The sequence below is a fragment of the Littorina saxatilis genome, linkage group LG4 (assembly GCF_037325665.1).
Source record: "Littorina saxatilis isolate snail1 linkage group LG4, US_GU_Lsax_2.0, whole genome shotgun sequence".
Lineage (NCBI taxonomy): Eukaryota > Metazoa > Mollusca > Gastropoda > Littorinimorpha > Littorinidae > Littorina > Littorina saxatilis.
In genome coordinates this window covers 51,591,487-51,611,768 of record NC_090248.1, presented here as the reverse complement: position 1 = coordinate 51,611,768, position 20,282 = coordinate 51,591,487, and the positions used below count along the sequence as shown (strand labels likewise).

Genomic DNA, 20,282 nt, shown 5'->3' with positions numbered 1-20,282 from the left:
TCTTTTTGTTTGTTTAGCTTTTTTCCTGTTTCGGTGTTAGTAAAATCATTGTCCCTTTAGTAGCTTCTGTATCTCATTTGGTTGTTTGTGCTGTAGCGTATGTATGATTTTGTGTGTTTCTTGTTTGTTTGCAGTATTATATTCAAGATTTGGTTCCACATTTGCTTCTTTCCAAAGTTGTCTTGGTCAAATGTTTTCCTGACCCCTTGTTGTCATAATGTTAAGCTTGTGTAGCATTAATGTTCACCTTTACGTAGCTGTATCTTGTGCTCATTATGGTGTTTTACTTGATTTTGATGGTCTGCATGTTTTTCCTCTCACTGCACCCTTGCTTTAGATTTCAATTAAATCCTCTTGACAAAAACAAGATTTTGTGTGCAGTAACATTTAAAACAGTGTTTGCTCACAGTTTCTTTAGAGAAAAGTAGTCTCTTTTGTTTCTGGGAAAAGTTAGCAAAATCAAACTCTTTGCTGAACTGTGTAATGAAGTTCACTGTTAGAATATCTGCATGTACATGTGTGGGAATGTGGAAGGATTGCTTTTTTTCCTTTCCTTATTAAAAATATATTTTGACAGTTACTTTCAGGGAAAGTCTGTATCACCTGTTGAAACAAGGAATCTCCTGTTTGTTCTTATGGCGGAATATGTGTTGTGGAGAATATTTTCTTACTATACATGATTGTGTATTTCCTGCTTATATTGGCTTATTTTCCTGGGCACAGAGGTTATTATTTTATTTTATTTTATTTTATTTTATTTTTGTTGTAACATTTTACACCTCTTCTAGTATATTGCTGTATTAGATCTAAGAACTAAAACATGTATAGCCTATAGACCCCCTGTTTCCTCAACAAATAAGGACTAAAGTTAACATAAGGACAGGCTGGGATTACACAAAAAGCACATCCATGTAAGCATAATACATGATAGAAACACAAGTTTTCTTATGCATGCTATCTGTTGTTTTATGCGTGTTTTCATATTTGTTATTTGATTACATTTTTGATATGATGTGTACTAAAGTGATGCCCTGAACAGCATTTTTCTGTTAATTTGATTAGAAATGCTTCCCATATTGTACGGTAGCAGTAGTTTACGTACAATGGAAGGTTAGTTTTCACTGTACATGTATCACAATAATTATGCTTTCATCATTGTGAACTTCTGACATTTATTCAGTTAATGATCTCTGCTTCTCAAAATAACAGCTGTGGAATCGAAAAAGTTAGCATTTTTGACTCACATGCGAAGCAAAAGTGAGTCTATGTACTCACCCGAGTCGTCCGTCCGTCCGTCCGTCCGTCCGTCCGGAAAACTTTAACGTTGGATATTTCTTGGACACTATTCAGTCTATCAGTACCAAATTTGGCAAGATGGTGTATGATGACAAGGCCCCAAAAAACATACATAGCATCTTGACCTTGCTTCAAGGTCAAGGTCGCAGGGGCCATAAATGTTGTCTAAAAAACAGCTATTTTTCAAATTTTTCCCATTTTCTCTGAAGTTTTTGAGATTCAATACCTCACCTATATATGATATATAGGGCAAAGTAAGCCCCATCTTTTGATACCAGTTTGGTTTACCTTGCTTCAAGGTCAAGGTCACAGGAGCTCTTCAAAGTTGGATTGTATACATATTTTGAAGTGACCTTGACCCTGAACTATGGAAGATAACTGTTTCAAACTTAAAAATTATGTGGGGCACATGTTATGCTTTCATCATGAGACACATTTGGTCACATATGATCAAGGTCAAGGTCACTTTGACCCTTATGAAATGTGACTAAAATAAGGTAGTGAACCACTAAAAGTGACCATATCTCATGGTAGAAAGAGCCAATAAGCACCATTGTACTTCCTATGTCTTGAATTAACAGCTTTGTGTTGCATGACCTTGGATGACACCCAAGGTCACATGTATTTTGGTAGGAAAAATGTGTAAAGCAGTTCTTAGTGTATGATGTCATTGCTATGTAAAGGTCAAGGTCAAGCATGTGAGTCGTATGGGCTTTGCCCTTCTTGTTGTTTGTTTGTTTACGTCCTAAGACTGTTTCTTATTTTATTTATTTTTTATTCAGTGGGTGATATTATAAGATGTTTGATGGGTTGTTGACAGACCACATTTTTTGTCGGTCCGAGGGGGAGCATATCGTCTTTTGTTTCAAGTTTGAAACAAAGGTCGATATGCCCCCCGAGGACCGACAAAAAAGCTGGTCTGTCAACAAACCACCAAACATCGTTTTTGTCATCATTTTGGTAGTGAGAAAATAAGTGCACAATCAACCCAGGGAGCCATGCTTTGAAACACGGGTTCCGTGCTGATAACCACACGAGTCTCGGTTTGATAACCACTGGCAATCAAAGCTGGCGTGTGAAAGCAACTTTCTGTGTTTTTGAGTTCATTAAATGTTGGGATGAATATGTCAGGTTTGAGGATGCACAGTTCTGTAGGTTCATCTCGGTATTCCACCCCCTCGGCTTTCTGTTGTAAATATTAAGCTGAGTGATCAAATGTGGAAGCTACGTTTGGTCAAAGGTCACAGAAGATTTGCGTCGTGCTGCGAAGGAAAGAATCGCGATCTTGTTTCCGACTCAGTACCTCTTTGTTTTTCATTAGACCTGTCATTCTGCTTGCTCGGCTTTGTTAGATGTTTGCATATCTTGTTGCTATTTTCTTTGCTTTTATTATTGTTTCTTATTTGTGCTTCGTTTATCGATACAACGTCTTGTGCACGGGTCAAAATGTGTGTGTCAGGGGTCGTTTTACTTGAACTTGACGTTCGTGTTTCTCCGAACGTCTGTATATCGAAACACAGATACACGCACTCCATGACTCTGTAAGAAGACAAAACATATCGCTAGGTTTCATTTGTTTTTGATGAATGTATGACCTTTCATGAAGTAGTTTTGTTTTTGTTTACTTTTGCCATTTTGCCAGTACGTTTTTGGAACTTTGCAAAGCAATGTCGTGTCGTCTGTTTAGATCTGATGAAACACCAATGAAAAGAATCCCCGAGCGTTTCTATTGGGTTTGCTTTTGATTATCTATGTATAACCTGCTTCCTGCAACTATGGTAACCGGGGATTTATTGCCTGGGGAACATGAGATTTATTTTCCAGGTGCTTGTGAATGAAAACTCGTGAAAATGATGACAATGTTTTTGAGTCACTTGAGAAAAAGTGACTCTATGTAATCGGTCAGTGTTAGTCTGTCCGGCCGGCCGTCCGGCCGGCCGGCCGTCCGTAGACACCACCTTAACGTTGGACTTTTCTCGGAAACTATCAAAGCGATCGGGCTCATATTTTGTTTAGTCGTGACCTCCAATGACCTCTACACTTTAATGATGGTTTCGTTGACCTTTGACCTTTTTCAAGGTCACAGGTCAGCGTCAAAGGAAAAATTAGACATTTTATATCTTTGACAAAGTTCATCGGATGTGATTGAAACTTTGTAGGATTATTCTTTACATCAAAATATTTACATCTGTAGCCTTTTACGAACGTTATCAGAAAAACAAGGGAGATAACTAGCCTTTTCTGTTCGGCAACACACAACTTAACGTTGGGCTTTTCTCGGAAACTATCAAAGCGATCGGGCTCATATTTTGTTTAGTCGTGACCTCCAATGACCTCTACACTTTAACGATGGTTTCGTTGACCTTTGACCTTTTTCAAGGTCACAGGTCAGCGTCAAAGGAAAAATTAGACATTTTATATCTTTGACAAAGTTCATCGGATGTGATTGAAACTTTGTAGGATTATTCTTTACATCAAAGTATTTACATCTGTAGCCTTTTACGAACGTTATCAGAAAAACAAGGGAGATAACTAGCCTTTTCTGTTCGGCAACACACAACTTAACGTTGGGCTTTTCTCGGAAACTATAAAAGTGACCGGGCTCAAATTTTATGTGAACGTGACTCATTGTGTTGTGAATAGCAATTTCTTCCTGTCCATCTGATGCCTCATATAATATTCAGAACTGCGAAAGTGACTCGATCGAGCGTTTGCTCTTCTTGTTTTCCTTCCTTGTCATTTCTTTTATTTTTGAGTGACCAAGTGTTATGTGAATTTCTTGATTGCCGTTTTTGTGTGTGTATTTATTTATTTATTTAATTTGTGGGTGCTTCTTTTGCTATGATTATGTTGCAGAAAAGGGGCACACACTTTTCATGTCAGATTTTTGTTTTGCTTTTTCACAAATCTAGACCCCCCGCGGGTTAGGGGGAGTCCCATATTGGTTGGGACGATAAAGAATTTACCCGATGCTCCCCAGCATGTCGTAAGAGGCGACTAACCGATTCTGTTTCTCCTTTTACCCTTGTTAAGTGTTTCTTGTTTATAATATAGTCAATTTTTGTAAAGATTTTAGTCAAGCAGTATGTAAGAAATGTTAAGTCCTTTGTACTGGAAACTTGCATTCTCCCAGTAAGGTAATATATTGTACTACGTTGCAAGCCCCTGGAGCAAATTTTTGATTAGTGCTTTTGTGAACAAGAAACAATTGACAAGTGGCTCTATCCCATCTCCCCCCTTCCCCCGTCGCGATATAACCTTCGTGGTTGAAAACGACGTTAAACATTAAATGAACAAAACAAATCACAAATCTAGACCCATTCTGAAGACGGTTAGTGTTTTGTTTCATGACCCTGAAATTAAAATGTTCTGATCTTGTCCTTGCAGTGACTGCTACACCTCGAATAAGGGCTCCAATGACCTTGACCCCTGGCACCACCACCATCCGTGTAGCTGGTTCCCAGGTTCTGACGCCTGGCGCTAAGATTGCCACTTCCTCTGCAGGGGTCAGTTTTTGTTGTGCTTTTGCTTTTTTTCATTGAATGCAGTGGAACCCCTCATTTAAGACTTTCAAAAACCTGAGAGAATTGGGTCTCAAAAAGGGGGGGGGGGGGGGGGGGGTCTGCTGTATGTAGTACTTTTATGGTGGTCTTATCTTGACAATGAATCTCAAACCAGGTATGGCCTGGGAGCGAGGTGATATTTATTTTTTACATAGTGCAACATGTTTGCTTAAAAGCTACTTAAAAAGTCGTGTTTGATGAGCTACAACAAGACTTTGACGAAGATAGAAGCTGGACAATCAAGATAGAAGCTGGTTAGTCTCAACTGTTGTATTTGTGGATTTAGCAGTCTGGCGGACAGATGAGCGGCATAGCAGCACTTGCAGCAGCTGCAGCAGCTACACAGAAGATTCCTGGCACTGCAGGCGTCACCACCACCCCTGTGTCTGGCATCAAGGTTGTCACGCCTACCATCGTCACACCAGGAGGGGTCAAGGTCACCTCTATGCCTGGTGCTCGTCAAGGCCACGGTAGGCTATCCAATACTTAAAGGGCGAACAGCATTTCAGTACTAGCCAAGTAAAGGTTTTAATTGTGTGTTACCATGGGTGGGATTCTTCCGTTATATGCCAGAAATCCTGATTCGATTATGGCCTTTTTTTCTCTTTTTTTTTTCTTTTTGTGTTTTTGTGTGTTCGGTTCAGGATTCATGAAATATTTCAGTCCCACCCATGTGTTACAATTATTGACTTACTCAAATATCGATAGAGGCTAAGTAATCATCTTAGTTTATGCTAATGCACAGGTGTTTTGTTCATTTGCCTTCCCATTTCCAAGTTGTCTTTTTGAGGTTCTTGGAGAAATGTTTCAGTGATTGTGGGAATGGGAGGGATATTTCAAATCAGCTTTGTTTAATCTGGGTCCATAACTGTATTAGTGAGTGATAGTCACTGTATGTATGCACGTTCATTTATGTTTCTGCGTCTGAGAATCCTGATCCTCTGGGTCCATTCTATGTTGGGATGGGAGGGGCATGACAATGTTTGGTGTTACTTGCATGTAATGTCTTGTCTGCCCTACTTTGTGACACCCGGGGCATGCAGACGATGTACATTTCCGCTATACTTGTAGTTGTCTTGAGTGACTAATTTTACTGAGGAAACACAGATCTGGTTTCAGCTGTAAAAGATTTCAGCATTTAGACGGTCCAGTTGATTTTAACTGGATGCTGTATTTCACTAGTCGTTTGGTATTCCAGCCACCTGAAGGCAAAGAGAAGAAGAGTGTAAGTGAGGCTTTACTGCACTGGTTTAGTTTTTTCAGTTCAAGTCGAGGGTACTATAATAATTGTTCATCTGGAAGGCATGTTGTATAATAGAATTCCTTCCTTGTCTGTATCAGTGACAGTGCCAATGCCAGGGACCCAAACAGTGCGTGTTGCACCGCCTGGCACCACCATCCTCAAGCAAGGCACGGGCAGCATGGCGGGTAAACAGATCATCACCGTTCACAAGGGAGGGGCGGTGGCCAGTCAGCCACAGATCGTTACTCTCGTCAAAACCACACAGGGCATGGCCGTTGCCTCCGTGAGTTCACTTTTTTTTGTCTGTTGACGTGTACAGGGGAGTGAATAATTGTAAACTTTTTGATGTGGTAGAGTGGAGAGAGGAGTACATTTTTGGATTTGTCGTTTTGCATAGAAGATGACAAATAGGCGAGAGGGTAACTTCATGAATTTCTGGCTTGCTGTTTTCATGCTTGGGAGTTGAAAATGAGATGAAGCAAACAGCTTGGAAGGTGTTTGGTAGGGAGAGGAAGGCAGCTAAAGATATTGTATTCAATCAGCAATTATATGTCTGAATCTTTGACTGACTTTCATAAGGCAAAAAAAAGTATATAGGTGTGGTAAAGGTAACATAGCCCCAAAAAATAGGGTAGGAAGGTAGGCAATCACTTTTTTTTTTAAACTTTTTTCAACTCAACTCAACTCAACTCAAATTTTATTGGCTTCAATTTTCATAGAAGAATTTGTCTTGCGCTTGGGAGAAAGTAAGAGTATAACATATAAAAACAGCATTCATATCACATTTCATGTATCACACACAGTAATCACTAGTATAAGCCTACAATTATCACATTTGTACCTGTATCATACATGCAAATAAATAGTATCACATTTCCACGTATCACACACAATATATACATTATATAACATACAGCAAGCTTCCATCTCCCGCGCCCCCCCCCCCCCCTCCCACACATACATATCCTCGCACGCGCGTCGACTCCACACAAATGACATCATCAGTCCATCAACTAAAATGCACAATGATCAGCAGTGGGCACATGATACTTAATACGTGCTCAACTAGACCTGCTAACCAAAATAATAACAGAAACAAAAACAAGGACTGGGCACAACATTTACACGTGTGTGACCTACTTACACCAGGTGCCTGTGATCTATAAATAACAATGATTGCGTTTAAAGTAAAACATGAATAATGCCGATGTTTACTGACAATGAATACATAACAACTAAGATAAGAATGTATGTGCTTTCATAATATGATTATTTATAAAACACAGTGGGGAAATTTGGAAAATAATTTTTATACGAAACTGCGCACATCGAGTCGAGCTCTGTAGCGTGTGTGTTCGGAGGCAGGAGACACACATGGCTGTGGATATTAATTGTTCGGTGGATTAAAAAGGATACCCCGACTTCGGCAGGGCAGAGGGAGGTACAAGACGGTGTGCTGTATTGCTGTGTGTGTGTGTGTGCTGTGCAGACATTCTGTGTTATGTGCATGTTCTATTCTAGTCTGTCCGTAGGCTTCCTCTGAGGGCCTATTGTGTACAAGGGGAGGTCACTTCCGCCTTATAAACAAACACATGTGGAGACCCACAGAAATACCATAGCATCGTAATGAAAGAGGGCAAAAATACTGATAACAGCAAGGTAAGACAGGTCTAGGACATTATTTCTAGGACTGACTAAGCAATAGAACAACATCATGATCTTCATAAGCAAATGGTAGTGAGAACAAAACAAAATTCTTACTCTTCTGACTGCTCCCAGTGATTGACATTCAAAACATCCATCCTGTTCTATTCTAAATAGTTGTAAAAAAAAAAACCTTCATAAGAATAATATTAAACATACATACTTAATTTGTTTAAACATAATTCTAGTGTAAAAGTATACTTTATAAGTTGTGGAGATAATTTTAAAACATGAAGATAAAAAACACAACAATAACATGACAACATTAGAGTACAATGCATTCCTAGCTAGCTCTGAGGAAAACACCATTGTACATTTTTCAGTTTCACATGCATGCACTAAGTGGTATCATTAAGAACTGAGATGGCGGATGGAATAAACGACTTCCGCATGCGAGAGGTTCTACACTTTGCAGCTCTGTATCTACGCCTAGATGGCATGAGTGCAAACTGATCATGCAGGGGGTGCGATTCATCTTCAACGACCTTTCGTGCTTTTGTGGCTGTTCTCTTATGCACCAGTTCATCCAAGCTTGGGAACTGAACCCCAACCACCTTTTCTGCCTGTCTGATCACTCTTGCCAGATGGCTCTTGTCCTCTACAGTAGCCCCATAGTACCATACCATGAGGTTGAAGGTCAAAACACTTTCAATGCTGGCTCTGTAGAACATTGCCAGTATTTCAGGGCAGACCTTGAACTGCTTGAGTTTCCTCAGAAAGTATAATCTTGAATTGCACTTGCTAACTACCTTGGCTATGTGTTTTGACCACGAGAGATCTGAACTGATGATGCAGCCCAAGTATTTGTACTCTTGTACTTGTTCTACCTCTTTCCCCCCTATCACTAGTGGCTCTGTTTCCTTTTCCCCTCTCCTAAAGTCTGTGATCATCTCTTTTGTTTTGCCCACATTGAGGTCTAGGCTGTTCTGGTCACACCACTCTACTAGTTTGTCCACCTCCTGTTTGTACACTGTGTCATCATCATTCTGTATCAGGCCTACCAGAGCTGAGTCATCAGCAAACTTCGAAAGTTTGCCATTGGTGGCTCTACAGTCGTTGGTGTACAGGGTGAAGATTGTCGGAGACAAACAGCAGCCTTGTGGACTCCCTGTACTGATCTCGAGGCTGTCTGAGATGACCCCGTCTACTGCCACGTACTGAGATCGACCCACCAGGAAGTCGATAATCCACTTGATGATCTGTGGACTGACTGACAGAGCGTTCAGCTTGTCGTACATGAGGCTAGGCTTGACTGTATTAAACGCGGAACTAAAATCCACATATAACACTCTAGCTGAGGTGTTGGGCTTCTCTAGATGTTCAAGGATGCTGTGAGCGATCAGAATGGTAGCGTCGTCTGTGCCTCTGCGTGCTCTGTAGGCAAACTGTAGCGGATCCATCTGATCCTCAGTTTCCTGCAAGAGACGCTTCAGCACCAGCTTCTCAAGACATTTCATCACCACTGGTGTCAATGCTATAGGCCTATAGTCATTGTTTTCTTTGCAGATTGCTTTTTTGGGGACTGGGATAATTTTGGAGGTTTTCCACAGAGAGGGGATTTTGCCTGCCAGAAGGCTCATGTTGAAAATTGCTTGAAAAACACCAGCTAGTTGTTCAGCACATGTCTTGAGTAGCCTAGGGTGAATGTTATCTGGTCCCTGTGCTTTGTTTGGCTTCAGTTTGGAGAAAACAGCCCTCACCTCTTCCTCACTAACCCTCAACCCATCATCAGGCTGGACTCTCTCTAGCTCTTCAAATACCTCCTGCATCTGACTGTCAGGCTTGTCAAATCTTGCATAGAAACCATTCAGTTCATTAGCAAGACTGACTGGATCACCACCCTGAGAGATGGTTGTGGCTTTTTTCTTTTTTGTACCAGTTATCTAATGTGTACAAATTAAACCTACTTGACAGGGAAATAAGTGTGCGACTCGGGCGCTTTCGCTTTCATTGCGTTTTCTGCACTCGTTTTTTTATTATTTTTTTTAACAAATGTAATAAAAAGTTATAGGGTCGGCCCCTAAAAATAGGATAGGTCGGGTTACCGTAACCACACCTATGTTTTTGTAGGCCTAATGTCGTTAAACGCATTTGGGCGCATGAGTTTTATTGTAAGGTTTTTTGAGTCACTTGAGAAAATGTGACTCTATGTAGTCGGTCAGTGTTAGTCTGTCCGGCCGGCCGGCCGGCCGGCCGTCCGTAGACACCACCTTAACGTTGGACTTTTCTCGGAAACTATCAAAGCGATCGGGCTCATATTTTGTTTAGTCGTGACCTCCAATGACCTCTACACTTTAACGATGGTTTCGTTGACCTTTGACCTTTTTCAAGGTCACAGGTCAGCGTCAAAGGAAAAATTAGACATTTTATATCTTTGACAAAGTTCATCGGATGTGATTGAAACTTTGTAGGATTATTCTTTACATCAAAGTATTTACATCTGTAGCCTTTTACGAACGTTATCAGAAAAACAAGGGAGATAACTAGCCTTTTCTGTTCGGCAACACACAACTTAACGTTGGGCTTTTCTCGGAAACTATAAAAGTGACCGGGCTCAAATTTTATGTGAACGTGACTCATTGTGTTGTGAATAGCAATTTCTTCCTGTCCATCTGATGCCTCATATAATATTCAGAACTGCGAAAGTGACTCGATCGAGCGTTTGCTCTTCTTGTTTTCCTTCTTTTTTGTGGTAACCTCCCTGTGTCCTTGTACTAGTGTGTGACAGCAAGGCCAATGCTGGTGATGCACATTGAGTTTTGCCTGCCTTTAGGGCATAGTGGGGGATGGGGTGATATGTTTTGTTGTCAATAACTGTTTTGGAGGCTGTTAGGCCTGCAGCTGTTACAATTTCATTATTTACTGATTGGACTCTTTCTTGGGGATGAGAGGATACCTCTATGTAAGTATACAATACTGGTTTCTGTCTGTGAAGATACCTCACCATGTACAGGCATGGGAATTGTCTGCCGAAAGGCAAATTTCCGCCGATTATTTTATTTGTTCCGCCGAAAAAGCAAGTGTCCGCCGAAAAAATAAATGGGGGAGGCAAAAATGGTTCTATAAACTGAATTTAATGGCAAACTTGGAGCTCAGATGACACCAAATTGCACAATTTGGGTTCTTTGGAGAATTTTTTCCGGGGAGCATGCCCCTGGACTAGGCTAGGCGCATCGCGCCTTCGACTTTGATATTACTTACACATTTTCAGCCTTTTTTACTTTTTCCAATTCCCATGCCTGCATGTAATTCCCTTTTTGGATGGTAAAAGAAAAAGAAAAAAATATTAAGATAAAAACATAAAAAATAATCGGATATACATGTATTTAATTTCTTTATGAGTTATTTGATTGTGAGCTCATTAGAACATGGTTTTGAAATGTTCTGCGTTTGCATTTTAAATTTTGATTAAGTTTTCTGCAAGATTGGAAACAGTTGGATGCGGTATTCACAAATGTTGTATCTTGCCCTCCCTGTGTCCGAGATGCATGACTTCAGTGATTGCAGTCTTTTTCGGGATGGGAGGCACATAGATATTAACCAAGTGTCACATCTATCAAACCTTGCCTGTACTAGTCTGTGACAGCCAGGGCAACAAGTGTGACGCACAACACAAACTTATATCCTCTCGTAGAACAAATATTCAGTGGTCTCAATCCACAGTGGAAAAAAGAATGTGCTGCAATTGGGATCTTGCTTGTGCAGACCAAGACAGGATTGCCGCAAGGAGCTACCATCGTGAAACTGGTAACCACCCAGGCAGGGGGCAACAAGCCAGCTACCATCATCTCCTCCTCCCAGCCCGGACACACGCCGTCCAACATCCTGGGCCTCAGCAGTGTCCAGCCAAATGTTAGTCAGGTCGGCTGTTGACATGTTGGTCTTCCCAGACATCGTGACACAGTATTTTTCATTTCTAGAGAACTACAGTGAAAAAGTGGTTCATAGAGAAATGGCTGTCAGCATGTGCGCCACTAGCTGAGGATGTTGAGTTTACTTTGCTAATGTGAAAATCATGAGTAATAATTATGTTCCTTGTGTGACAGAGTAAAACGTAAGGCAGCTTGAAGAGAAAATGTGATATTTATGACGTATGATGTAATATTACTGAAAAGGATTACTGAGTTGACTAAGAATAATCTTTCATGTTCAGATTGTCTTTTTTTCTGCATTGGTAGGAAAAACTCCAACGTGCACTCTTGTGAGTGGAAGTTTGACATGTTAGTGTTCCTTCTACTTTATTATGAAGGCAACCATAGTGCGTCTTGGGGGTTAATGATTTCACTGTCCAATGGACTCTTTGTTTTTGCCTTCATTCCAGATGGGGACATCGCGGACAGTGACCACCCTGATCAAAACCATCCCGTCCTCCATGCTCTCTGTGGCCAAGCCGGGCACTTCAGTGACCACCACACAAGTGGGCACCAAGACCATCGTCATCGCCGCGCCCAAGGGCAGCGGCACCAACATGTCCACGCCAACCAAGATCATCACCTCCATGCCCAAGATGGCTGGCCAGACGGGCAACACTCAGTTCATCGTCGTCAGCCCTCAGAGCGCCGCCGGTGTTTCAGGAAGCACAGGTTTGTCACACTTGCTTTTGGCAAAAGATGGGTACAGTGGAACCCCCCCTTTAAAACCCTGTTCTTTGAGATTTTCTGTTCATAACCTCTGTAAATTTACCTCCATTTTAAGACACCCTCCTTTTTAAGATTTTTCTCCGATTTTTGAAGGTCTTATATGTAGTGGGATTCTCTTGCTGCACGCTATCCCCATTAATAGCAGTCCCAATATCCTTGAGGGAATTCCCCAAGGACAATAAGATTTATATCAAATACCTGTAACCCCCCGTGGGTTAGGGGGAAGAATTTACCCGATGCTCCCCAGCATGTCGTAAGAGGTGACTAACGGATTCTGTTTCTCCTTTTACCCTTGTTAAGTGTTTCTTGTATAGAATATAGTCAATGTTTGTAAAGATTTTAGTCAAGCAGTATGTAAGAAATGTTAAGTCCTTTGTACTGGAAACAGTAAGGTCATATATTGTACTACGTTGCAAGCCCCTGGAGCAATTTTTTGATTAGTGCTTTTGTGAACAAGAAACAATTAACAAGTGGCTCTATCCCATCCCCCCCCCCCCCCCCCCCCCCCGCCCCCCTTTCCCCGTGGCGATATAACCTTGAACGGTTGAAAACGACGTTACACACCAAATAAATAAAGAAAGAAATACCAGTAAAGTAATGAGCTCCTCTGCCGAAGTTGAAATCTTTAGGTCATTTTGCAGGGTGACTTCAGTGATACTGGCCACAGGGGCATTGCAGTACTGTCCTTTTTGTTGAAAACTCAGCTACTATTACCATGACTGGTGCCTATGTGTCCTCTGCCGCTTGCACCCGCTAAGGAGAATGTATACCCCTTACCTTACTTAGCAGAAGCATGTGTTGAGTGAAATGGGGATTCTCTGCAAATAGTGCAGTGTTTCACATCATAAACATTTGGAGGTACTTCGCAAGAAAAACGAAGGGTATTCATGTCTACTGAAGGAAGCGGTACAAGATTTTTTTTTTTTTGGGGGGGGGGGGGGGGGGGGGATTTCTTTCAATGCATGTGAAGTTCTGTGTCTGGAACTTGGCTTCCTGAGATTAATTTAAATGATTGTTGCACTCGCTGTAGTACAGCGTCTTTACGTTTACTTTACCGATGGTAGTTTGGAGATGGGGAGTTGTTTACCTTTCTGTTGCCTGTAGTGGGTGCCTGGAAAATGTATACTTCCTGAGTAAAGTCGTCTATACCCCTGATGCATGGCTTCCTGAAGTATGAGATCTCTGATGTGAAACACTGTAGAATGAAGTCAGAATTTGATAAGCTTTATCATGTCAGTGATTTGACTTTGATTTTGCCTTGCAATTAAGTTCTTGCAGGTGTATGGTGTTGATATCAACAGACATTTCATTATTTGTGATGTTGGATGAACTCTTCATCCATTTCAGTTTACTGATCTAGGATCCTCATTATTTGCAGTGAACAAGCCAATCACGGTGACCAATCTAGCTGGGGGAGCTCAAGTGGTTGGAGCCCACAGCAAACCAGTGATCAGTGTCCTTTCTGCTGGTAAGAAAATGGAACTTGTAAACTGTCGTCAGTCTGTTTTACCTTTGTCCCATTGGCACACTCACTCTTGTGCCCTTGTTAATTTTATTTCTGCTGTTTTATCGTCAACTGCTTGTGAATGTGTGGCCGTCACATATTTCTATTTCTATGCAGGCTGCTTATAAGTTATAGGTACCAGTTTCCCCAGGCTTTTTGCACTAGTAACAAAAATATTAGACAATGAAACTAATTTAGCACCGGTAATTTCTGGCAAAACGTGCACCTTTGTTTGATCATATGTGGTAAAGTATAAGTTTGCACAGAGAGTTGATAAACTTAGGCAATTAAACAAAAAATGTGGTGATGCAGAATAAGTTTGCAACTGGCTTCGATGCTTAGTTTTGGCAGCCAGTCTTGACAGTGTTTGTGTTGGTGCCATGCTGCAGGAGGCCAAACGGTAACCATGGCAGCACCCCACCCCCAGCTGATCCAGCACACCACAGGCTCCTCTATCGTGTCGTCACCGATGATGAAAACGGTGACTGCGGGCGCCGGGGGGACATCCACCATCTCTCTCATCGCACAGCCTTCTGCCGGTGAAGTTCCCACCACGCTGGCCACACGCCAGATCGTCACCCTCCCCAACCAGATGGCCCTTGCTGGTAAGCTGCTGCTTCTGTCTGCAGGAATCATGAAAAACGCCTTCACCTAAGACCTCAAACAATCAAACAGATTTGCAAGTTGAAGAATTTTGCAATGGGTTAAATTTTATCTGCATATTATCCTTATAAAAAACAACAACCTTGAACTGTTATGGCTTTGAGGGGGTTTCATATTTTTGCCTGATTTAACTGTTTTACATATGAGTTCTTTCTTTAGTCGAACTGTCATATACTGATATAGCCATACATATTTAAAGGCTTGATGTGTTTATTTGTAGAGTGAAGGTATTTTGTAGCAGGAGTTGTGGGATGGGGTAAGGTTCTGCTTAGTGGTGTATGCATCATTACCGGCCTCTGTCAGATGTTTTAGTAGGCAGCGTGTACACGCCTGTACGGACACTCAACAAACAGATGCTTTTTCAGGCGCTGGAGGCAAGGGACCTGTGCAGATCACCATCACGCCAGTCTCCCAGGCTACAGGAGCTGTTACCGCGGCAACCACCATCACACCCACAGTGGTCCCCGTCCAACCCGCAGTCGTCACGGCAACGCCTGCAGCAGCCACCACGCAGCAGCCAGCCGCCACAGAGGGCTCACAAGAATGCGACGGAATCCACGGTTGCCCTGGTGATGGTGGCGACGCTGCTCCAGCCGGCCAAAAGGCAGGGCAGGAGTGCGACGGAATCCACGGTTGCCCCGGCGACGACCCGCCAGCCCCAGCACAGGGAGATCAGTGTGATGGCATTCACGGTTGTCCTGGCGACGAACCACCACCTCCGCCAAAGAGTGATCAGTGCGACGGAATCCACGGCTGTCCCGGCAATGACGAGCCGCCCAAAACAGATGAGTGTGATGGAATTCACGGCTGTCCAGGCAAAGACGAACCTGCCAAGAGTGACGAATGCGATGGCGTGCACGGTTGCCCCGGTCCCAATGAGCCGGCAAAAAATGATGAGTGTGATGGAGTCCATGGTTGCCCTGGGAAAGATGAGGAACCAAAGAAAGACGAATGCGATGGTATCCATGGCTGCCCTGGCAAAGATGACGAAGCAAAGAACGATGAGTGTGACGGAATTCACGGCTGTCCCGGTGATGGTGACCCCCCCAAGCAGCCCCAGCAAGGGGGAGAGTGTGATGGTGTTCACGGTTGCCCCGGTGACGGACAACCTCCTCAACAGCAGCAGGGACAAGGGGAGTGTGATGGGGTGCATGGTTGTCCCGGTGACGGTGAACAGCCCGCGGCCTCCTCCAGCGGAGAATGTGACGGAGTTCATGGTTGCCCCACCACGGATGCTCCAGCAGATTCCTCAGCCCCTGTTCCCTCCACGTCAGGGGAAAGCACTCCCATGGACACTAGTGCATCAGACTTGTTGTCGGCCGTCGACACGTCAATGAGCATGACCCCCGGTGCCCAAGAACTCATGGCCCCTCCCGCTGAGCTACTGCAGTCAGAAACCCCAGCCGCTCCAGAACCCATGGACGTGGCCACGCCGGAACCTAGCACGCCGGTCACTTCCACGTCCACTGCATCCCCTGCTGTGCCCGAGGTCAAGGCCGAGGGAGATGCTCCTCCTGCCTCCTCCACAGCCACACCCATGGATGCGTCAGGTCAGCCCTCTTACGCTCTTTGGGTTTTGTGTAGCTGCTAGTTATTGTGTACACTAGATGTTTCACGTTCTGGAGAGCATGGCTCAGAGTTATAAACTATGGAAGACAGGATGGGAAATGTGATTATGACTTTGTTGATGCACTATAAAGTTCTACATTTCTAGGTGTATGTGCATTTTTTTATGCAGAGCCGTGTGAAAAATCAATCAGGTTTCAAAAAATGTTATGGAATTAAAATCATGTGATACTGATAATGACTCCCTGATAAGCTTGGTCATATGAAGCTTTTCTGTTTGATATGGTGAAATGTTAAAATATGCATGACAGCTCCCCCCGCGGGTTAGGGGGAAGAATTTACCCGATGCTCCCCAGCATGTCGTAAGAGGCGACTAACGGATTCTGTTTCTCCTTTTACCCTTGTTAAGTGTTTCTTGTATAGAGTATGGTCAATGTTTGTAGGGATTTTGGTCAAGCAGTTTGTGGGAAATGTTGAGTCCTTTGTGCTGGAAACTTGCATTCTCCCGGTGGGGTCATATATTGTACTACGTTGCGGGCCCCTGGAGCAATTTTTTTGATTGGTGCTTTTGTGAACAAGAGACAATTAACAGGTGGCTCTATCCCATCTCCCCCCTTTCCCCGTCGCGATATAACCTTGAACGGTTGAAAACAACGTTAAACACCAAATAAAGAAAGAAAGAATGCATGACAGCTTGTGAACTGTGTCAAGTCATATTGCACAATGATTACAAGTGTTGTTGAGTGCTGTAGCTTTCCGGTATGTGTGCAGATCCCCTTGCCACCTTGGCGTCAGCAGCGGTCAACTCAGCCAGTGCTCCCACTAACAACGAGGTCAAGCAAGAGACAGAGACCAAGCCTGTGAGTCAACCTGCACTGTTTCACGTATCTTGTCTTGTTTGTTGGACTGCAATTGCAGAGCCAGTTGCATTTTTTTGTTTTTTTACAGGTGGTCGTAGTTCTAGGAAGAACCTCTTTGAGGGATGGTTCATTTGTTTTTAGTCAAGCAAGCTTTGGCTGTAGTGTAGACAGACTTATTGCTTTGCCTCAATATTAAGATTCAATGCATATCATTTTACAGAGCTTGAATGATAACATTCTTTGCATTAGATATGACAGTTGTGATAAATGAGCAAGGAGCCTTGTGATGTTTGTTAGATGCAGATGTGAGCACTAAACTGTTATCATGAAAGTAGGTTACCGGCTGTGTTGGGTTCCTGACTATCTTAGGCCAAAAAGAAAAATATGTCTGTTCCGGTAACCTGGAAAAAAAAGGTTTTTTTCCGCTTTTCGCACCAGAAAAAAAAAGTATACTTTATTTAGTTTTAATATATATATCTAGGTCAAAAACATGTGCTAAATAATTGTAAGTAAACTAAGGAAGCGTTTAAAAAAAAAAATGTTAAACGTAAAAAGACGTTAAAAAAAACGTAAGAAAAATGTTTAAAAAAAAAAAGAAGAAAAAAAACCGACGGACCGACCCTAGTTTTTTCGGCGATGTTACCGGAAACAGACATATTTTCTTTTGGCCTTATTGCAGCTGCTTGGTTTACATGTGTTGTGTGTGTGTTTGCTTCAGGAGGTGAAACAGGAGAAGGTTGCAGTGAAGCGTGACGCCAGCCAATGGTTTGACGTGGGCATCATCAAGACCACAACAACCGTGGTGTCTCACTACCATCTGCCCTCAGAACATGGCCACGGCAACAGTGATGTCAGTACAATTGATACACACTTGACCATAATGGCAATATCCCTATTTAGCCCTGTGCCAGGTTTTTGTCGCACTGATTAAATCACGAAATGTTCACTTTTCTTTTTATGTGACTTCACTTCTATGGGGCTGTTTCTGTAGTATGCCATGAGCGTGATGCTGCTAGTAAAGGACTTGTATGGGGCTGTTTCTGTAGTATGCCATGAGCGTGATGCTGTTAGTAAAGGACTTGTATGGGGCTGTTTCTGTAGTATGCCATGAGCGTGATGCTGCTAGTAAAGGACTTGTATGGGGCTGTTTCTGTAGTATGCCATGAGCGTGATGCTGCTAGTAAAGGACTTGTATGGGGCTGTTTCTGTAGTATGCCATGAGCGTGATGCTGCTAGTAAAGGACTTGTATGGGGATGTTTCTGTAGTATGCCCATGAGCGTGATGCTGCTAGTAAAGGACTTGTATGGGGCTGTTTCTGTAGTATGCCATGAGCGTGATGCTGCTAGTAAAGGACTTGTATGGGGCTGTTTCTGTAGTATGCCATGAGCGTGATGCTGCTAGTAAAGGACTTGTATGGGGCTGTTTCTGTAGTATGCCATGAGCGTGATGCTGCTAGTAAAGGAGTTAGCTCACTGATGTTGATGGAGAAAATTGTATTGATCTTTGTGTAAAACAACCATGAATTGTGACCTCTTCTTAGTTTTAAGGTTTGATAAATTGTACAGGTAATAGGTAATAATTAGATTCCAATTGACTATAGGTGTAGCTGCTTTGAGGCAAAGTGTGACAGATGTTAGAACTGAGAGGATTTGCTTTATACCCCTACATGGTCTGTTGGTTTAAACATACAAAACTTCGTTCAGTTGCAATATCATGACATGCGCGTTTGTGATGTTTGAATCCATACTTCATCTGTTAGTGTTACTGTTTTGACTCCATACTTCATCTGTTACTGTTTAGTCTTTTGGAATAAAACAGGACAACATCGATGTGGTGAACGTGCCGGACCACAGCGACCTGAAGAAGCAAGAGCTGCAGCCTGGAACGGCCTACAAGTTCAGAGTGGCTGGCATGAATGCTTGCGGAAGGGGACCCTTCAGCGAGGTCTCGGCCTTCAAGACATGCTTGCCAGGCTTCCCTGGTGCTCCCTCAGCCATTAAAATCAGCAAGGTTTGTCATCAGTTTCTGGCATTTTTCAAACTGTAACTTACATTTTGTTCAACAAAATCAGAACAGTAGACACAGCAAGCACAAAAAACTGAAAAGTGTTTTTGCTCAGTCCTAAGAAACTAGAAAGACATACAAGAGTAAACTAGCATGCATTGGCTCTGTGTATTTTCATTTTATAGTCGTTCAAGACTAAACTAGCATGCATTGGCTCGGTGTATTTTATTTTATAGTCGTTCAAGAGTAAACTAGCATGCATTGGCTCTGTGTATTTACACCCCCGGTATAGGGGTGTGTATAGGTTTCGGTCGATGTGTTTGTTTGGTTGTTTGTGTGTTTGTGTTCGCATATAGATCTCAAGAATGAACGGACCGATCGTCACCAAACTTGGTGAACAGGTTCTATACATTCCTGAGACGGTCCTTACAAAAATTGGGACCAGTCAAACACACGGTTAGGGAGTTATTGGTGGATTAAGATTCTACAAGGACTTATAGAGGGACATATTAATGGTCAAAGGGAAATAACCTTCTCAGTTGGTGGCAGTGAGAATGGTAAGGACGGGGGTGTTTTTCCTACCTCGGAGGAATTTCTTGTTTCATTTTATAGTCGTTCAAGAGTAAACTAGCATGCATTGATGTGTGCATTTTCATTTTATGCGTGATTTTTGACCCACTTCTGTGTGCAATTGCAGAGCACAGAAGGAGCACACCTGTCATGGGAACCCCTCAGAACACAGCAGGGAAAATCACAGAGTATTCAGTCTACCTGGCGGTGCGTAACGCCAACTCTGAGCCCAAACCAGGCACCCCGTCCCAGCTGGCCTTTGTGCGAGTGTTCTGTGGGCCCAGCCCCTCGTGCGTGGTCACCAACGCCAGCCTGCAGTCGGCTCACATCGACTACACCACCAAGCCCGCCATTATTTTCCGCATCGCTGCACGCAACGAGAAGGGATACGGTCCTGCCACTCAAGTCAGGTGGCTGCAGGGTAAGTGATGTTATGGAGTAGCTGTGCTGAAAACCAGCGGAGGGTGGGTGTGTTGTTTATGACACTGCTGTGGGGTTGATCATTATGTTTTTTGCTGAACAAAAGAAAATGTTTCTCTGGGTTCGGTATACTTAAAACATCAGACTTTTTTTTGTTTTTTGTTTTTTGAGTCACTTGAGAAAAAGTGACTCTATGTAATCGGTCAGTGTTAGTCTGTCCGGCCGGCCGGCCGGCCGTCCGTAGACAC

General features: G+C 42.8%; 2 protein-coding genes across 2 annotated transcripts in view; both read left to right on the top strand.

The window, feature by feature from the left end:
* LOC138965038 (prestin-like) overlaps window positions 1-2,030 on the top strand; it is a 127,495-nt gene extending 125,465 nt beyond the window's left edge. Inside the window, exon 23 of the transcript XR_011455272.1 lies at window positions 1,231-2,030. The gene's annotated coding sequence lies outside the window, so the exon portion shown is untranslated. The remainder of the gene's footprint in view (window positions 1-1,230) is intronic.
* The window catches only part of LOC138965628 (host cell factor 1-like), a 43,321-nt gene that overhangs the window by 8,439 nt on the left and 14,600 nt on the right, over window positions 1-20,282 (top strand). The window contains 13 exon segments of the mRNA XM_070337804.1: window positions 4,684-4,802; window positions 5,146-5,329; window positions 6,201-6,385; window positions 11,512-11,658; window positions 12,128-12,389; window positions 13,825-13,914; window positions 14,340-14,555; window positions 14,979-16,163; window positions 16,951-17,039; window positions 17,758-17,889; window positions 18,841-19,050; window positions 19,742-19,769; window positions 19,772-20,035. Of these exon segments, the coding sequence (XP_070193905.1) occupies window positions 4,684-4,802; window positions 5,146-5,329; window positions 6,201-6,385; window positions 11,512-11,658; window positions 12,128-12,389; window positions 13,825-13,914; window positions 14,340-14,555; window positions 14,979-16,163; window positions 16,951-17,039; window positions 17,758-17,889; window positions 18,841-19,050; window positions 19,742-19,769; window positions 19,772-20,035 (3,111 nt within the window).